Here is a 19,912-nt window from a genome sequence, read left to right on the forward strand (position 1 = left end):
GGGGCCGGGGTAAGGGGAGGTGGTGGAAAGGGGGCCGGGGGGGGGGGGGGCTAGGGTCGCAGGAAGGGTGGAGAGGGGGCCCGGGGTCGCGGAAGTTTTCCAGGGGGGCCATGGTGACGGAACGGGGGACGGGATCACCGAAGGGGGCCAAGGGTCTCGGGGAGGGGTTGGGTAGGGGGCCGGGGTCTCGGAGAGAGGGATGTGGTTGCAGGGGCGGGAAGAGGCCAAGGGTCACGGAGCAGGGGGGGGGTTATGGAAAGGGGGCCGGGGTCGCCGAGTGGTAGCAAGGGGGCCGGAGTAAGGGGAGGTGGTGGAAAGGGGGCGGGGATCGTGGGCCAGGTGGTGGCAGGGGACGCCAGGCAATGTGGGAGGGCCTGCGCTGCAGGTGGGGCACGCAACACGGGAACGCTGCCACCGACGAAGTCGCGGGTACTGATAGTAGATATATATAGTCCTAGGAGCCCTGACAGTGTCATACACTATGTATTATAGATATATAGTCCTAGGAGCCCTGACAGTGTCATACACTATGTATTATAGATATACAGTCCTAGGAGCCCTGACAGTGTCATACACTATGTATTATAGATATATACAGTCCTAGGAGCCCTGACAGTGTCATACACTATGTATTATAGATATATATAGTCCTAGGAGCCCTGACAGTGTCATACACTATGTATTATAGATATATATATATAGTCCTAGGAGCCCTGACAGCGTCATACACTATGTATTATAGATATATATAGTCCTAGGAGCCCTGACAGTGTCATACACTATGTATTATAGATATATAGTCCTAGGAGCCCTGACAGTGTCATACACTATGTATTATAGATATATATAGTCCTAGGAGCCCTGACAGTGTCATACACTATGTATTATAGATATATATAGTCCTAGGAGTCCTGACAGTGTCATACACTATGTATTATAGATATATAGTCCTAGGAGCCCTGACAGTGTCATACACTATGTATTATAGATATATATAGTCCTAGGAGTCCTGACAGCGTCATACACTACACTCACCGGCCACTTTATTAGGTACACCATGCTAGTAACGGGTTGGACCCCCTTTTGCCTTCAGAACTGCCTCCATTCTTCGTGGCATAGATACAACAAGGTGCTGGAAGCATTCCTCAGAGATTTTGGTCCATATTGACATGATGGCATCACACAGTTGCCGCAGATTTGTCGGCTGCACATCCATGATGCGAATCTCCCGTTCCACCACATCCCAAAGATGCTCCTCTATTGGATTGAGATCTGGTGACTGTGGAGGCCATTGGAGTACAGTGAACTCATTGTCATGTTCAAGAAACCAGTCTGAGATGATTCCAGCTTTATGACATGGCATTGCATTATCCTTCTGAAAGTAGCCATCAGATGTTGGGTACATTGTGGTCATAAAGGGATGGACATGGTCAGCAACAATACTCAGGTAGGCTTTGGCGTTGCAACGATGCTCAATTGGTACCAAGGGGCCCAAAGAGTGCCAAGAAAATATTCCCCACACCATGACACCACCACCACCAGCCTGAACCGTTACCGATACAAGGCAGGATGGATCCATGCTTTCATGTTGTTGACGCCAAATTCTGACCCTACCATCCGAATGTCGCAGCAGAAATCGAGACTCATCAGACCAGGCAACGTTTTTCCAATCTTCAATTGTCCAATTTCGATGAGCTTGTGCAAATTGTAGCCTCAGTTTCCTGTTCTTAGCTGAAAGGAGTGGCACCCGGTGTGGTCTTCTGCTGCTGTAGCCCATCTGTAGCCTCAAAGTTGGACGTACTGTGCGGCGTTCAGAGATGCTCTTCTGGCTACCTTGGTTGTAACGGGTGGCTATTTGAGTCACTGTTGCCTTTCTATCAGCTGGAACCAGTCTGGCCATTCTCCTCTGACCTCTGGCATCAACAACGCATTTCCGCCCCCCACAGAACTGCCGCTCACTGGATGTTTTTTCTTTTTCGAACCATTCTCTGTAAACCCTAGAGATGGTTGTGCGTGAAAATCCCAGTAGATCAGCAGTTTCTGAAATACTCAGACCAGCCCTTCTGGCACCAACAACCATGCCACGTTCAAAGGCACTCAAATCACCTTTCTTCCCCATACTGATGCTCGGTTTGAACTGCAGGAGATTGTCTTGACCATGTCTACATGCCTAAATGCACTGAGTTGCCGCCATGTGATTAGCTGATTAGAAATTAAGTGTTAACGAGCAGTTGGACAGGTGTACCTAATAAAGTGGCCGGTGAGTGTATGTATTATAGATATATATAGTCCTAGGAGTCCTGACAGTGTCATACACCATGAATTATAGATATATATAGTCCTAGGAGTCCTGACCGTGTCATACACTATGTATTATAGATATATATAGTCCTAGGAGTCCTGACAGTGTCATACACTATGTATTATAGATATATATAGTCCTAGGAGTCCTGACAGTGTCATACACTATGTATTATAGATATATATAGTCCTAGGAGTCCTGACAGTGTCATACACTATGTACTATAGATATATATATAGTCCTAGGAGCCCTGACAGTGTCATACACTATGTATTATAGATATATAGTCCTAGGAGCCCTGACAGTGATATAATCTATGTTATATGACAGTTTATTGTGTGATTTCCACCAAATTTATTTGATCTAAAATTAATTGAATCTTGAAAGGTTCGTTCCTAATTATGAGGTGACATCACGTTCATCGTATATAGTGTGGGGGAGGTCGCTCGGTAGAAGCAGTGGTGCAGACCCAGCCAGTCAGAGACAGGGACACAAATCTTGCAGCAAACTGATTTATTTAAGAAAAACAGCAAGAGAAATAAACCTTTACATCAGGCACAAAAATTAGCAAAATAAAATACAGCCTTAACTTCAGGCGAAATAACGGCAAACAAAATCCTGCTCGTCTGAGCACTAACTAAATAGAAAACACTAACTGTACATGGGGCTTACTACCAGCCACACGAATCAACCAAAAGAACCACTGAACCAAATCACATGGCTCTCAGTGTCAGGACAGATCCCGGCACCTCCTCTCCCCCCAGGATCTGCCCTGAAGTGAAGGCTCTGCAGCCTTTTATGGCCCAGTAACCAGCCTATGACCCACATCTGGGGCTGAGACCTATTCCAGAGCCGCCCTGGACCACACAGAAGTCAGGAATCTGGTGCTGATATAGTCGGACTCCAGCATTCTGCCCGTCACCTTCTCACAATAGATATGGACAGATAATCCCTTCAGGAAACTTTACAAAATTCCATTCCCCAAATACCAAGTATAAGAAGAAAGATTTACAGAGAGAGAAGAAATCAGTTCCTTATAAATTCTCTCAGCACAAGATTCGGCCTCATGTTCAGAGCCGGATGATGAGAGTCATTGTGCAGCTGTTCTCATAAATCCCTGTGATGTGAATGGGAAGACAACTAGAAGGCTTCTCGTGGGCAGCAATGTGGGGTTAGGTTTACTTGTAATCCTTCTCCTCCCTCCATAATGTGTGGCCTGCAGTGACTACGACTACAATCATGTAGAAGAGGACGGACTCCCCATGGAGAGATTCATTCTAGGACATATGTGGACACATCATTATCTCATCTTCATTCATACAGTAGAAGAGATAAAGGAGATGGAAGGAAATCACCAACAACCCGACTGCAGCCATTTATTATAGGAGAGATCTACAGAAGGAAATGTCAGCAGTGTCAGCTTTTCCCGTCGCTGCTCACATGACTCTGAAGTCTAACCAGGTGATCACATATGGATGAAGAGGAGACGTTACTACAAGTCTATGTCACATACATTCCTGCCCACACTCACAGGGTATTGGTTTGCTCTAGAAACAGGACATGTTGTACCCTGACTTGGAGTAAAGTATCCTCCTCATCCATCCATACGTGGTCTTCTGGTGCTACTTTGGATGGACAAGAAGTTCCTGTTGAGAATACACCTGCTGGTCTGCATTACCGAAACCCCTTTATCTACACATAAACATCAATATGGCTTCTCTCCTGTGTGACATCTCTGATGTTTCTTAAGATTTGATTTCTGAGTAAAACATTTCCCACATTCTGCACATGAATATGGCTTCTCTCCTGTGTGAAGTCTCTCATGTAATATAAGATATTGTTTATCTGTAAAACATTTCCCACATTCTGCACATGAATATGGCTTCTCTCCTGTGTGAAATCTCTCATGTATAACAAGACTTCCTTTCTGAGTAAAACATTTCCCACATTCTGAACATGAATATGGCTTCTCTCCTGTGTGAAGTCTCTCATGTATAACAAGACTTCCTTTCTGATTAAAACATTTCCCACAATCTGAACATGAATATGGCTTCTCTCCTGTGTGAAGTCTCTCATGCAAAACAAGATTTCCTTTCGTAGTAAAACATTTCCCACAATCTGAACATGAATATGGCTTCTCTCCTGTGTGAAGTCTCTCATGCAAAACAAGATTTCCTTTCGTAGTAAAATATTTCCCACATTCTGAACATGAATATGGCTTCTCTACTGTGTGACTTTTCTGATGTGAAAGGAGAAGTCTACTTTCCGCAAAATATTTCCCACATTCTGAACATGAATATGGCTTCTCTCTTGTGTGAAGTCTCTCATGTATAACAAGACTTCCTTTCTGAGTAAAACATTTCCCACATTCTGAACATGAATATGGCTTCTCTCCTGTGTGAAGTCTCTCATGCAAAACAAGATTTCCTTTCGTAGTAAAACATTTCCCACATTCTGAACATGAATATGGCTTCTCTACTGTGTGACTTTTCTGATGTGAAAGGAGAAGTCTACTTTCCGCAAAATATTTCCCACATTCTGAACATGAATATGGCTTCTCTCCTGTGTGAAATCTCTCATGTATAACAAGTCTTCCTTTCGTAGTAAAACATTTCCCACATTCTGAACATGAATATGGCTTCTCTCCTGTGTGAAGTCTCTCATGTATAACAAGACTTCCTTTCGTAGTAAAACATTTCCCACATTCTGAACATGAATATGGCTTCTCTCCTGTGTGAAGTCTCTCATGTTTAACAAGATTTCCTTTCGTAGTAAAACATTTCCCACATTCTGAACATGAATATGGCTTCTCTCCTGTGTGAAGTCTCTGATGTATACCAAGATCAGTTCTATTTGTAAAACATTTGCCACATTCTGAACATGAATATGGCTTCTCTCCTGTGTGAAGTCTCTCATGTTTAACAAGATTTCCTTTCGTAGTAAAACATTTCCCACAATCTGAACATGAATATGGCTTCTCTCCTGTGTGAAGTCTCTCATGTTTAACAAGATTTCCTTTCGTAGTAAAACATTTCCCACATTCTGAACATGAATATGGCTTCTCTCCTGTGTGACTTTTCTGATGTGAAAGGAGAAGTCTACTTTCCGCAAAATATTTCCCACATTCTGAACATGAATATGGCTTCTCTCCTGTGTGAAATCTCTCATGTATAACAAGTCTTCCTTTTGTAGTAAAACATTTCCCACATTCTGAACATGAATATGGCTTCTCTCCTGTGTGAAGTCTCTCATGTATAACAAGATTTCCTTTCGTAGTAAAACATTTCCCACATTCTGAACATGAATATGGCTTCTCTCCTGTGTGAAGTCTCTGATGTATACCAAGATCAGTTCTATTTGTAAAACATTTGCCACATTCTGAACATGAATATGGCTTCTCTCCTGTGTGAAGTCTCTCATGTTTAACAAGATTTCCTTTCGTAGTAAAACATTTCCCACATTCTGAACATGAATATGGCTTCTCTCCTGTGTGATTCTTTTTGTGTGTAATGAGAGTTGCTCTTTGTGAAAAATCTTTTCCACATTCATCACATTTATACCTTTTCCCCTCTTTCTTCCTGGTACTAGTGGTCACAGTCTGTGGTTGGTGAGAAGGTTCCTCATGATTGGGGGGATTATATGATGGATCTGTACTGTGACGTCCTGGATGTACATTAGGGGTAATGAGGTTTTCTCCTGAGGAGCGCTCCATCATATCTTCATCTTCTCCTTTATCACTTACTGATAACATGACGTTTCCCTCAGAGATCGCACTGGGATTTCCTGTAGGATTAGAAATAGGTTTAATGATTAGACTGGAAACACACAGACAGAGGAGAAGTTTATAATGTATCAGTGATATAGCCCAGAGATACAGAGACATTACTTTTATGGTCACCGGCCCTTCCACGTGGGTAGAATACACTGTCTCATATACTAATATTTTCCTATTCCCACACAGCACAATAAGCGGTCACACCAGAAGTAACACCTAAGAAATGTTAGAAATTTAAAGGGATTGTCCACTTTAACAATGTGCTGGAAACACTGTGAGCAACTTATTAATATCCTACTAATATTATAAATGTGAAAGTTTGTGTGTTTTGATGGTCACATACTATATTACACTGCTCTTGCTGCAGCTTATCTCAGGGTCTGATAAAGCCAGGTCTGTTATCTCTCTATGTAAACACTCAGCTAACCCTCAGTCCATTGTGTACAAGCATTTGCATATTATCTGATCTGCTCCAGGCAGTGCTGACACACTGGATGAGAAAACACCTTTAATCCCAATTAGCAGTTTGCTAGCCATCTCTGCATGATTGAGGAACAAACATCCAAACACACAAACTGTCACATCTATAATATTAGTAGGATATCTCAAGTAGCACAAAAATAGAAAAAAGCGCAGGGCACTCACCAAACAACGGGTTCTTAAAAGGCAGAAGACTTTATTTCATCTTTTTAAAAACATCCAGTGCATAGGGATAGAGTAGATGGTATAACAAACAAATCAAGCGACGATCGTGTCATGCAGTGAGGATTTCATCAGGTTTGCTGTAGGATTAGTAGGATATCTCTCTATATTATAAAAATGGATTTCTGTCTGTCTGTTCTTTTTTTGCAACCAAATGACTGCCAAATTTGGCACACAAATACTTCAGGTGTCCGGGAAGGTTCAAGATGAGGCCACAACTCGCTCTGACTTACCGTTGCTGAGATACAGCATTCCCAAGACAATGACCCCCCCCCCCCAATTAGCCAATACAAACCGGCAAATCTTTCACTCATATTCCAACTGCCATACACACGGTCACTCCACATGCACAATACAACACTGATATCCAAACTGAGATACAGGCATCAGAGGATTAGATACACAGATCAGCACACACTATAACATGCCAGAGAAATAGATACACGCGTCTGCACACAGTTCCACACACCGAAGGATTAGATACGCAAGTCTGCACACGGTTCTACACGGTGGAGGATTAGATACGTGCATCTGCACACAGTTTCACATGCTGGAGGATTAGATACGCGCATCAGCACACAGTTCCACATCCCGGAGGATTAGATACGCGCCTCGACACATAGTACCACAGGGTGGAGGATTACATATGTGGCTCTGCACAGAGTACCACTGTTACGGTTCTGTGTATATTTATAAATATTTTTTTTAAACAACAGAACCTCTTAGCTGCAAAACACTGCAGCGAGGTCCACAAGCCCAATGATAGGCGGCTGTATGTCTCAATGTGAACTACTGCAAGACACTGCAGCCTGGACTAAATGTGAACTACTGCATAACACTGCAGCCTGGACTAAATGTGAACTACTGCAAGACACTGCAGCCTTAATTCAATGGGAACGGTGTGTACTGTGCGACACTAAATGTGAACAAGGTGCAACTAACACCCTGCCAGTTTAGGTCACTGGTCAGGTGCACCAGTACAAGTGAAACACACATGGCTGCCAAGGGTTAACACTCACCCCAGGCCAGCAAACACACACACTTACACCCCTGCGACAGCTAGGGGCGACCAAGGAAGTTTTAGAACATTCTCCTGCACACAGCTTGGAGTCCCCAGGGGGGTTTGCATGCTCCGGCACACAGCTTGGAGCCATACATGAAGTCAGACAGTACACATAGGCTAGCTCAGAGACCCAGCCTGCTGCAGCGCCACAAGCTGGAATGGCATCTACCGCTCCTAGCCCTGGTGTAGAGCTGACAGTTCAGGGCTTACAGGTCCTAACTAACAGCACCCAGATTGAAGTAGAGAAACCCCACACAGAGGCCTAGTCTGACAACCTGCCTGAATACTGGAGCCTATCCCTGACTACTGTCATTCACTCCGTGGACTTTGAGAAAATTTAGGTCAAAGTGTGAGCACCCGGCGGGCGTCGGCTCACACAATTTAAAGGGAAGTCCTTGCCCAATAGGGGCGGTGGCCATGACCTCACTGCTCATGCTCAGTAGGGGAGAAATGGCACTTATCTTGTGACCAGCTCCAAACGTCTGAGCATGCTCAGTAGGGTGAAAGCTGGATGGTTAGACTGACCTGCAGGTGGCGATGTGCGCTATGATGACAACCTGCGGGACCCAATCCTAACAACCACACATTAGAGTGTTACTCCAAGTTTCCATAGCAACCCAGCCGTTTTTCTTCACTGCTGTATGTCAGCTTTAAAGCGGCAGGGCGATGTGGATGACACTGTTACACGAGGTCACATACACACAGCTTTACTCCAGGTCTCCATAACAACTGATCGCAGGTTTTTCATTTATATCCAAAATGAGATACACATAATCACATGACGCTTATGGACACACACACAAACAACATACAAAATACACCAGTGCAAAACTGGACAATTCTTATGGAGCCACAACATAAACCAAAAATGAAATATACCCAAGTGTAGCCGCGTCCTCCTGCTAGTACTCTAATAAGCCCATTATTCTGCACTAAGCAGTGTCGCCCCCTGGTGTAATACACTAATACCACCGCCCTCCATTATATCCCGGCACTTGGCTTAGGTAATGGTCACATACACAGTGTTGGACGGGTCTGGTCATTCCTTCATCTGTGGCCATGTTGGGACTTTGGTGCTGTGTAACCAGGAGCCTGGACTATACACAAGGGTGCGGTGATGATGGGTATATAGCAGTATATTAGTAAGGGGCCTGGACTATACACAAGGGTGCGGTGATGATGGGTATATAGCGGTATATTAGTAAGGGGTCTGGACTATACACAAGGGTGCGGTGATGGATGATGGGTATATAGCAGTGTATTAGTAAGGAGCCTGGACTATACACAAGGGTGCGGTGATGATGGGTATATAGCAGTATATTAGTAAGGGGCCTGGACTATACACAAGGGTGCGGTGATGATGGGTATATAGCAGTATATTAGTAAGGGGCCTGGACTATACACAGGGGTGCGGTGATGATGGGTATATAGCAGTATATTAGTAAGGAGCCTGGACTATACACAAGGGTGCGGTGATGATGGGTATATAGCGGTATATTAGTAAGGGGCCTGGACTATACACAGGGGTGCGGTGATGATGGGTATATAGCAGTATATTAGTAAGGAGCCTGGACTATACACAAGGGTGCGGTGATGATGGGTATATAGCAGTATATTAGTAAGGGGCCTGGACTATACACAAGGGTGCGGTGATGATGGGTATATAGCGGTATATTAGTAAGGAGCCTGGACTATACACAAGGGTGCGGTGATGATGGGTATATAGCAGTATATTAGTAAGGGGCCTGTACTATACACAAGGGTGCGGTGATGATGGGTATATAGCAGTATATTAGTAAGGGGCCTGGACTATACACAAGGGTGCGGTGATGATGGGTATATAGCAGTATATTAGTAAGGGGCCTGGACTATACACAAGGGTGCGGTGATGATGGGTATATAGCTGTATATTAGTAAGGGGCCTGGACTATACACAAGGGGGCGGTGATGATGGGTATATAGCGGTATATTAGTAAGGGGCCTGGACTATACACAAGGGTGCGGTGATGATGGGTATATAGCGGTATATTAGTAAGGAGCCTGGACTATACACAGGGGTGCGGTGATGATGGGTATATAGCTGTATATTAGTAAGGGGCCTGGACTATACACAGGGGTGCGGTGATGGATGATGGGTATATAGCGGTATATTAGTAAGGGGCCTGGACTATACACAAGGGTGCGGTGATGATGGGTATATAGCAGTATATTAGTAAGGGGCCTGGACTATACACAAGGGTGCGGTGATGATGGGTATATAGCAGTATATTAGTAAGGAGCCTGGACTATACACAAGGGTGCGGTGATGATGGGTATATAGCAGTATATTAGTAAGGAGCCTGGACTATACACAAGGGTGCGGTGATGATGGGTATATAGCTGTATATTAGTAAGGGGCCTGGACTATACACAAGGGTGCGGTGATGATGGGTATATAGCAGTATATTAGTAAGGGGCCTGGACTATACACAAGGGGGCGGTGATGATGGGTATATAGCGGTATATTAGTAAGGAGCCTGGACTATACACAAGGGTGCGGTGATGATGGGTATATAGCTGTATATTAGTAAGGGGCCTGGACTATACACAAGGGTGCGGTGATGATGGGTATATAGCAGTATATTAGTAAGGGGCCTGGACTATACACAAGGGGGCGGTGATGATGGGTATATAGCGGTATATTAGTAAGGAGCCTGGACTATACACAGGGTGCGGAGATGATGGGTATATAGCAGTATATTAGTAAGGGGCCTGGACTATACACAAGGGTGCGGTGATGATGGGTATATAGCGGTATATTAGTAAGGAGCCTGGACTATACACAGGGTGCGGAGATGATGGGTATATAGCAGTATATTAGTAAGGGGCCTGGACTATACACAAGGGTGCGGTGATGATGGGTATATAGCGGTATATTAGTAAGGAGCCTGGACTATACACAAGGGTGCGGTGATGGATGATGGGTATATAGCAGTATATTAGTAAGGGGCCTGGACTATACACAGGGGTGCGGTGATGATGGGTATATAGCGGTATATTAGTAAGGGGCCTGGACTATACACAAGGGTGCGGTGATGATGGGTATATAGCAGTATATTAGTAAGGGGCCTGGACTATACACAAGGGGGCGGTGATGATGGGTATATAGCGGTATATTAGTAAGGGGCCTGGACTATACACAAGGGTGCGGTGATGGATGATGGGTATATAGCAGTATATCAGTAAGGGGCCTGGACTATACACAAGGGTGCGGTGATGGATGATGGGTATATAGCGGTATATTAGTAAGGGGCCTGGACTATACACAAGGGTGCGGTGATGATGGGTATATAGCGGTATATTAGTAAGGGGCCTGGACTATACACAAGGGTGCGGTGATGATGGGTATATAGCAGTATATTAGTAAGGGGCCTGGACTATACACAAGGGTGCGGTGATGATGGGTATATAGCAGTATATTAGTAAGGGGCCTGGACTATACACAAGGGTGCAGTGATGATGGGTATATAGCGGTATATTAGTAAGGTGCCTGGACTATATACAAGGGTGCGGTGATGATGGGTATATAGCGGTATATTAGTAAGGAGCCTGGACTATACACAAGGGGGCGGTGATGATGGGTATATAGCAGTATATTAGTAAGGAGCCTGGACTATATACAAGGGTGCGGTGATGATGGGTATATAGCGGTATATTAGTAAGGGGCCTGGACTATACACAAGGGTGCGGTGATGATGGGTATATAGCGGTATATTAGTAAGGGGCCTGGACTATACACAAGGGGGCGGTGATGGATGATGGGTATATAGCGGTATATTAGTAAGGGGCCTGGACTATACACAAGGGTGCAGTGATGATGGGTATATAGCGGTATATTAGTAAGGTGCCTGGACTATATACAAGGGTGCGGTGATGATGGGTATATAGCAGTATATTAGTAAGGAGCCTGGACTATACACAAGGGTGCGGTGATGATGGGTATATAGCAGTATATTAGTAAGGGGTCTGGACTATACACAGGGGTGCGGTGATGATGGGTATATAGCAGTATATTAGTAAGGAGCCTGGACTATACACAAGGGGGCGGTGATGATGGGTATATAGCGGTATATTAGTAAGGGGCCTGGACTATACACAAGGGTGCGGTGATGGTGGGTATATAGCGGTATATTAGTAAGGGGCCTGGACTATACACAAGGGGGCGGTGATGATGGGTATATAGCGGTATATTAGTAAGGGGCCTGGACTATACACAAGGGTGCGGTGATGATGGGTATATAGCGGTATATTAGTAAGGGGCCTGGACTATACACAAGGGTACGGTGATGATGGGTATATAGCGGTATATTAGTAAGGGGCCTGGACTATATACAAGGGTGCGGTGATGGATGATGGGTATATAGCGGTATATTAGTAAGGGGCCTGGACTATACACAGGGGTGCGGTGATGATGGGTATATAGCAGTATATTAGTAAGGGGCCTGGACTATACACAAGGGTGCGGTGATGATGGGTATATAGCGGTATATTAGTAAGGGGCCTGGACTATACACAAGGGTGCGGTGATGATAGGTATATAGCGGTATATTAGTAAGGGGCCTGGACTATACACAAGGGTGCGGTGATGATGGGTATATAGCGGTATATTAGTAAGGGGCCTGGACTATACACAAGGGTGCGGTGATGATAGGTATATAGCGGTATATTAGTAAGGGGCCTGGACTATACACAAGGGTGCGGTGATGATGGGTATATAGCAGTATATTAGTAAGGGGCCTGGACTATACACAAGGGTGCGGTGATGATGGGTATATAGCGGTATATTAGTAAGGGGCCTGGACTATACACAACGGTGCGGTGATGATGGGTATATAGCAGTATATTAGTAAGGGGCCTGGACTATACACAAGGGTGCGATGATGGATGATGGGTATATAGCGGTATATTAGTAAGGGGTCTGTACTATACACAAGGGTGCGGTGATGATGGGTATATAGCAGTATATTAGTAAGGGGCCTGGACTATACACAAGGGTGCGGTGATGATGGGTATATAGCAGTATATTAGTAAGGAGCCTGGACTATATACAAGGGTGCGGTGATGATGGGTATATAGCGGTATATTAGTAAGGGGCCTGGACTATATACAAGGGTGCGGTGATGATGGGTATATAGCAGTATATTAGTAAGGGGCCTGGACTATACACAAGGGTGCGGTGATGATGGGTATATAGCAGTATATTAGTAAGGGGCCTGGACTATACACAAGGGTGCGGTGATGATGGGTATATAGCAGTATATTAGTAAGGGGCCTGGACTATACACAAGGGGGCGGTGATGGATGATGGGTATATAGCGGTATATTAGTAAGGGGCCTGGACTATACACAAGGGTGCAGTGATGATGGGTATATAGCGGTATATTAGTAAGGTGCCTGGACTATATACAAGGGTGCGGTGATGATGGGTATATAGCAGTATATTAGTAAGGAGCCTGGACTATACACAAGGGTGCGGTGATGATGGGTATATAGCAGTATATTAGTAAGGGGTCTGGACTATACACAGGGGTGCGGTGATGATGGGTATATAGCAGTATATTAGTAAGGAGCCTGGACTATACACAAGGGTGCGGTGATGATGGGTATATAGCAGTATATTAGTAAGGGGCCTGGACTATACACAAGGGTGCGGTGATGATGGGTATATAGCGGTATATTAGTAAGGGGCCTGGACTATACACAAGGGGGCGGTGATGATGGGTATATAGCGGTATATTAGTAAGGGGCCTGGACTATACACAAGGGTGCGGTGATGGTGGGTATATAGCGGTATATTAGTAAGGGGCCTGGACTATACACAAGGGGGCGGTGATGATGGGTATATAGCGGTATATTAGTAAGGGGCCTGGACTATACACAAGGGTGCGGTGATGATGGGTATATAGCGGTATATTAGTAAGGGGCCTGGACTATACACAAGGGTACGGTGATGATGTGTATATAGCGGTATATTAGTAAGGGGCCTGGACTATATACAAGGGTGCGGTGATGGATGATGGGTATATAGCGGTATATTAGTAAGGGGCCTGGACTATACACAGGGGTGCGGTGATGATGGGTATATAGCAGTATATTAGTAAGGGGCCTGGACTATACACAAGGGTGCGGTGATGATGGGTATATAGCGGTATATTAGTAAGGGGCCTGGACTATACACAAGGGTGCGGTGATGATAGGTATATAGCGGTATATTAGTAAGGGGCCTGGACTATACACAAGGGTGCGGTGATGATGGGTATATAGCAGTATATTAGTAAGGGGCCTGGACTATACACAAGGGTGCGGTGATGATGGGTATATAGCGGTATATTAGTAAGGGGCCTGGACTATACACAACGGTGCGGTGATGATGGGTATATAGCGGTATATTAGTAAGGGGCCTGGACTATACACAAGGGTGCGGTGATGATGGGTATATAGCAGTATATTAGTAAGGGGCCTGGACTATACACAAGGGTGCGATGATGGATGATGGGTATATAGCGGTATATTAGTAAGGGGTCTGTACTATACACAAGGGTGCGGTGATGATGGGTATATAGCAGTATATTAGTAAGGGGCCTGGACTATACACAAGGGTGCGGTGATGATGGGTATATAGCAGTATATTAGTAAGGAGCCTGGACTATATACAAGGGTGCGGTGATGATGGGTATATAGCGGTATATTAGTAAGGGGCCTGGACTATATACAAGGGTGCGGTGATGATGGGTATATAGCAGTATATTAGTAAGGGGCCTGGACTATACACAAGGGTGCGGTGATGATAGGTATATAGCAGTATATTAGTAAGGGGCCTGGACTATACACAAGGGGTGGTGATGATGGGTATATAGCAGTATATTAGTAAGGGGTCACAGTGTATACAGCACATACATAGGAGTTATAATACAGCGGCCAATCCCTTTATTATATACATTAGGATTCTACATTGAGCCGTCACCTGGAATCACAAGGACCCGAAAAAAGATTAAGGCCCCGTTCACACACCAGTGACTATATACAGGCTGTATATATTATATAGGAGGCAAATAATACAACAGTCGGTGATTCTGTGATATTTCCCATCGAGGGAGTCACCGGACAGAATCATTTATCTCTTATCACCTCAGACATTGCCAGATGTTAGTTATTGGAGCACAGAGAAGACGTCGCTGTCGCAACGGACCGCGGTATCCGAGGAGTTACATTATCAGAGCGCGTCCCGATGCCAGAAAGTGCCGGTGAATGTCGGCTGTATAATCCAGGCAGGACCGGAGTATATGGGGCAGGCTCAGCCCGATCCCCTCTGTATACCCACCTGACACTATAATGTACATGTAAGTCCAACGCCGCAACAGGTTACTACAGATATTAGTGCCAGCTAGAGATGAGCGAACACTAACATGTTCGAGGTTCGAAATCCGATTCGAACAGCCGCTCACTGTTCGAGTGTTTGAACGGGTTTCGAACCCCATTATAGTCTATGGGGAACATATACTCGTTAAGGGGGAAACCCAAATCCGTGTCTGGAGGGTCACCAAGTCCACTATGACACCACAGGAAATTATGCCAACACCTCTAGAATGCCATTGGGACAGCAGGGGGCGCATGTCTGGGGGCATCTAACACACCAAAGACCCTCTATTACCCCAACATCACAGCCTAACAACTACACACTTTCCACACTCAATACCACCTCTCTGACAGTGGAAAAACACCTTGAAACATGTGTATTTGGCCCTTGGAGTGAGGAGAGCTTGTCACCAGCAGTGAATTTGGCCCTTGTAGTAAGTTGAGGTTGGCACCAACATTGTTTTTGAAAATCAGGGTGGATTGAGCCTCTAACCAGCAGAGTTTGGGGAAATTCATGGTGAAGGGAGCCTCTAACAAGCCCAGTTTGGGGAAATTCATGGTGGAGGGAACCTCTAACCAGCACAGTTTTGGGAAATTCATGGTGGAGGGAGCCTATAACCAGCAGAGTTGTTGGAAATCAGGGTGAAGGGAGCCTCTAACCAGCAGAGTTGTTGGAAATCAGGGTGAAGGGAACCTCTAACCAGCAGAGCTGTTGGAAATCAGGGTGAAGGGAGCCCCTAACCAGCAGAGTTGTTGGAAATCAGGGTGGAGGGAGCTTCTAACCAGCAGAGTTGTTGGAAATCAGGATGGAGGGAGCCTAGTAGGAGCAGAATTGTGCAACGCTTATGGTGGATGAGTATGAGGATGTGGAGGAATTGGAGAGGTTGAGCACAGACATGGAGTTTCATGTTGGGGTGCTTTACACAGGTGGGCACGAAAATGAAGGCTCTATCCATTGGTGGTTCATTTTTATCAAAGTGAGCCGGTCGGCACTCTCAGCTGACAGACGGGTGCGCTTGTCAGTGATGATGCCACCGGCTGCACTGAACACTCTCTCAGATAGGACGCTGGCGGCAGGACAGGACAGCACCTCCAAGGCATATAGGGCAAGTTCAAGCCACAGGTCCAACTTCGACACCCAATACATGCAGGGCGCAGAGGGATCGGAGAGGACAGGGCTGTGATCGGAAAGGTATTCCCGCAACATGCACCTATACTTCTCACGCCTGGTGACACTAGGGCCCTCAGTGGTGGTATTTGGCGAGGGGGTGCCATCAAGGTGTCCCAGACCTTAGACAGTGTGCCCCTTGTTTGTGTGGACCGGTGAGCACTTGGTCACCTACTGGAGGAACTGCCCTCCCTGCCGCCAACGTCACATGCTGGAAACATCTCCATCATATTCTGCACCAATTGCCTGTGGCAAGCATTGATGCGATTGGCCCTCCCCTCTACCGGAATAAAAGACGAGATGTTGTTTTTATACCGGGGGTCAAGCATAGCAAAGATCCAGTACTGGTTGTCCTCCATGATTTTGACAATACGCTTGTCGGTTGTAAAGCACCCCAACATGAACTCAGCCATGTCTGCCACAGTGTTAGTTGGCATGACTCCTCTGGCCCCACCGGAAAGTTCAATCTCCATTTCCTCCTCATCGTCCATGTCTACCCATCCGCACTGCAACAATGGGACGATTCGAAGTTGCCCGGAAGCCTCCTGTATAACCATCACATCATCGGACAGCTCTTCTTCCTCCTCCTCCTCTTCCTCCGTTAAACGCGATGAAGCGGACAGATGTGTGGACCTACTCTCCAGCTGTGACAGATCGGATGCTATCCCTGACTCCTCTGTGTGATCTGAGTTATCCCTGATGTCAATCAGGGATTCTCTCAGAACACACAAGAGCGGGATTGTAAGGCTCACCATCGCATCCTCAGAGCTCACCCTCCTTGTGGACTCCTCAAACACCCGTAGGATGTCACAAAGGTCTCTCATCCATGGCCACTCATGGATGAGAAACTGAGGCAGCTGACTTTGTAGCACCCTAGGGTTTTGTAGCTGGTATTCCATCAAAGGTCTCTGCTGCTCAACCACTCTATTCAACATCTGAAACGTTGAGTTCCAGCGTGTGGGGACGTCGCACAAAAGCCGGTGTTGTGGCACATGCAGGCGTTGCTGGAGAGATTTTAAGCTAGCAGCGGCTACTGTCGACTTGCGAAAGTGGGCGCACATGCGCCGCACTTTCACCAGTAGCTCCGGAACATTTGGGTAGCTCTTTAGGAAACGTTGCACCACTAGGTTGAAGACGTGGGCCAGGCATAGAACATGTTGGAGTCCGGCAAGCTCCAGAGCTGCTACCAGGTTCCGGCCGTTATCACAAACAACCATGCCTGGGCCCAGGTGCAGCGGCTCAAACTATATTGCCGTCTCATCGAGGAGGGCATCCCTCACCTCGGAGGCAGTGTGCTGTCTGTCCCCCAAGCTGATCAGCTTCAGCACGGCCTGCTGACGTCTACCAACGCCAGTGCTGCAACGTTTCCAACTCGTAGCTGGGGTCAATCTAACAGCGGAGGAGGAGGCGGTGGAGACGGAGGAGGAAGAGGAGGAGGGTGTTCTTCCCGTGTCCCTGCCAGGAATGTTAGGCGGAGAGACAAGGTACAGTCATGGCCAAAAGTTTTGAGAATGACACAAATCTTCTATTGTCACATGATCTGCTGCCTCTGGTTTTTATGTGTGTTTGTCAGATGTTTTTATCACATACAGAAATAGAATTGCAATCATATTCTGAGTAATAAAAGCTTATAGTGACAGTTAGAATGAGTTAATGCAGCAAGTCAATATTTGCAGTGTTGACCCTTCTTCTTCAGGACCTCTGCAATTCTCCCTGGCATGCTCATTCTTGCACAATCAATGCTTGTATTTTGTCAGAATTTGTAGGTTTTTGTTTGTCCACCCGTCTCTTGATGATTGACCACAAGTTCTCAATGGGATTAAGATCTGGGGAGTTTCCAGGCCATGGACCCGAAATCTCTCTGTTTTGTTCCCTGAGCCATTTAGTTCTCCCCTTTGCTTTATGGCAAGGTGCTCCATCATGCTGGAAAAGGCATTGTTGATGGCCAAACTGCTCTTGGATGGTTGGGAGAAGTTGATCTTGGAGGACATTCTGGTCCCATTCTTTATTCATGGCTGTGTTTTTAGGCAAGACTATGAGAGCGCCGATTCCCTTGGCTGAGAAGCAACCCCACACATGAATGGTTTCAGGATGCTTTACAGTTGGCATGAGACAAGACTGGTGGTAGCGCTCACCTCGTCTTCTCCCAATAAGCTGTTTTCCAGATGTCCCAATCGAAAAGGGGATTCATCAGAGACAATGACTTTCCCCCAGTCCTCAGCAGTCCACTCCCTGTACCTTTTGCAGAATAGCAGTCTGTCCCTGATGTTTTTTCTGGAGAGAAGTGGCTTCTTTGCTGCCCTCATTGAGACCAGGCCTTGCTCCAAGAGTCTCCGCCTCACAGTGCGTGCAGATGCACTCACACCTGCCTGCTGCCATTCCTGAGCTAGCTCTGCACTGCTGGTAGCCCGATCCCGCAGCTGAAACACTTTTAAGAGACGGTCCTGGCGCTTGCTGGTCTTTCTTGGGCACCCTGGAGCCTTTTTTGCCAACAATGGAACCTCTCTCCTTGAAGTTCTTGATGATGCAATAGATTGTTGACTGAGGTGCAATCTTTCTAGCTGCGATACTCTTCCCTGTTAGGCCATTTTTGTGCAGAGCAATGATGACTGCAGGTGTTTCTTTAGAGATAACCATGGTTAACAGAAGAGAAACAATAATGTCAAACACCAGCCTCCTTTTAAAGTGTCCAGTGGTGTCATTCTTACTTAATCATGACAGATTGATCTCTAGCCCTGTCCTCATCAACACCCACACCTGTGTTAATGGAGCAATCACTGAAACGATGTTAGCTGGCCCTTTTAAGGCAGGGCTGCAATGATGTTGAAATGCGTTTTGGGGGATAAAGTTCATTTTCTAGGCAAATATTGACTTTGCAAGTAATTGCTGTTAAGCTGATCCCTCTTTATAACATTCTGGAGTATATGCAAATTGCCATTAGAACAACTGAAGCAGTAGACTTTGTAAAAATTAATATTTGTATCATTCTCAAAACTTTTGGCCATGACTGTACACCGGGCCAGTTTGGGAAGCAGTCCCAGCCTCAACTACATTCACCCAGTGTGCCGTCAGTGAAATGTAGCGTCCCTATCCGCATGCACTTGTTCACGCGTCGGTGGTCAAGTGGACCTTTGTGCAAAGCGCGGAACTAAGGGCCCGCCTGATGTTGAGTGACACGTGCTGGTGCAAGGCGGGGACGGCACACCGGGAGAAGTAGTGACGGCATAGCGAGGTGCCGCAGTTGCCATCAGGTCCAGGAAGGCGGGAGTTTCAACAAGCCGGAACGCCAACATCTCCTGGGCCAGCAGTTTAGCGATGTTGGCGTTCAAGGCTTGCGCATGTGGGTGGTTAGCGGTGTATTTCTGCCGCCGCTCCAATGTCTGAGAGATGGTGGGTTGTTGTAAAGAAGCGCCTGATGGTGCCTTTGATGGTGCAGGAGAAGGAGATAAGACAGGAACAGGGGAGGATGAGGGAGAAGTCAACAAAGTGGTGGAGGCAGATGAAGTG

The 19,912-nt window shown here is 46.1% G+C and overlaps 1 protein-coding gene across 11 annotated transcripts in view; it reads right to left on the minus strand.

Annotated features, from left to right (window-relative positions):
- Nucleotides 1-3,557: 3,557 nt before the first annotated feature.
- The window catches only part of LOC142198389 (uncharacterized), a 332,778-nt gene continuing 316,423 nt past the window's right edge, over nucleotides 3,558-19,912 (minus strand). Inside the window, exons 1-3 of one of the 11 annotated variants that reach the window (XM_075269409.1) lie at nucleotides 5,863-6,075; nucleotides 4,565-5,715; nucleotides 3,558-4,309 (exon numbers count right to left, since the gene is read on the minus strand). In XM_075269409.1, coding sequence (XP_075125510.1) covers nucleotides 4,008-4,309; nucleotides 4,565-5,715; nucleotides 5,863-6,053 — 1,644 coding nt within the window. In that variant the 5' untranslated portion in view covers nucleotides 6,054-6,075 and the 3' untranslated portion in view covers nucleotides 3,558-4,007. Of the gene's footprint in view, nucleotides 6,100-19,912 lie in introns of those variants that run through there. The other 10 variants (XM_075269408.1, XM_075269413.1, XM_075269412.1 and 7 more) reach the window with 10 other exon arrangements.

This window comes from Leptodactylus fuscus, chromosome 3 (assembly GCF_031893055.1).
Source record: "Leptodactylus fuscus isolate aLepFus1 chromosome 3, aLepFus1.hap2, whole genome shotgun sequence".
Classification (NCBI taxonomy): domain Eukaryota; kingdom Metazoa; phylum Chordata; class Amphibia; order Anura; family Leptodactylidae; genus Leptodactylus; species Leptodactylus fuscus.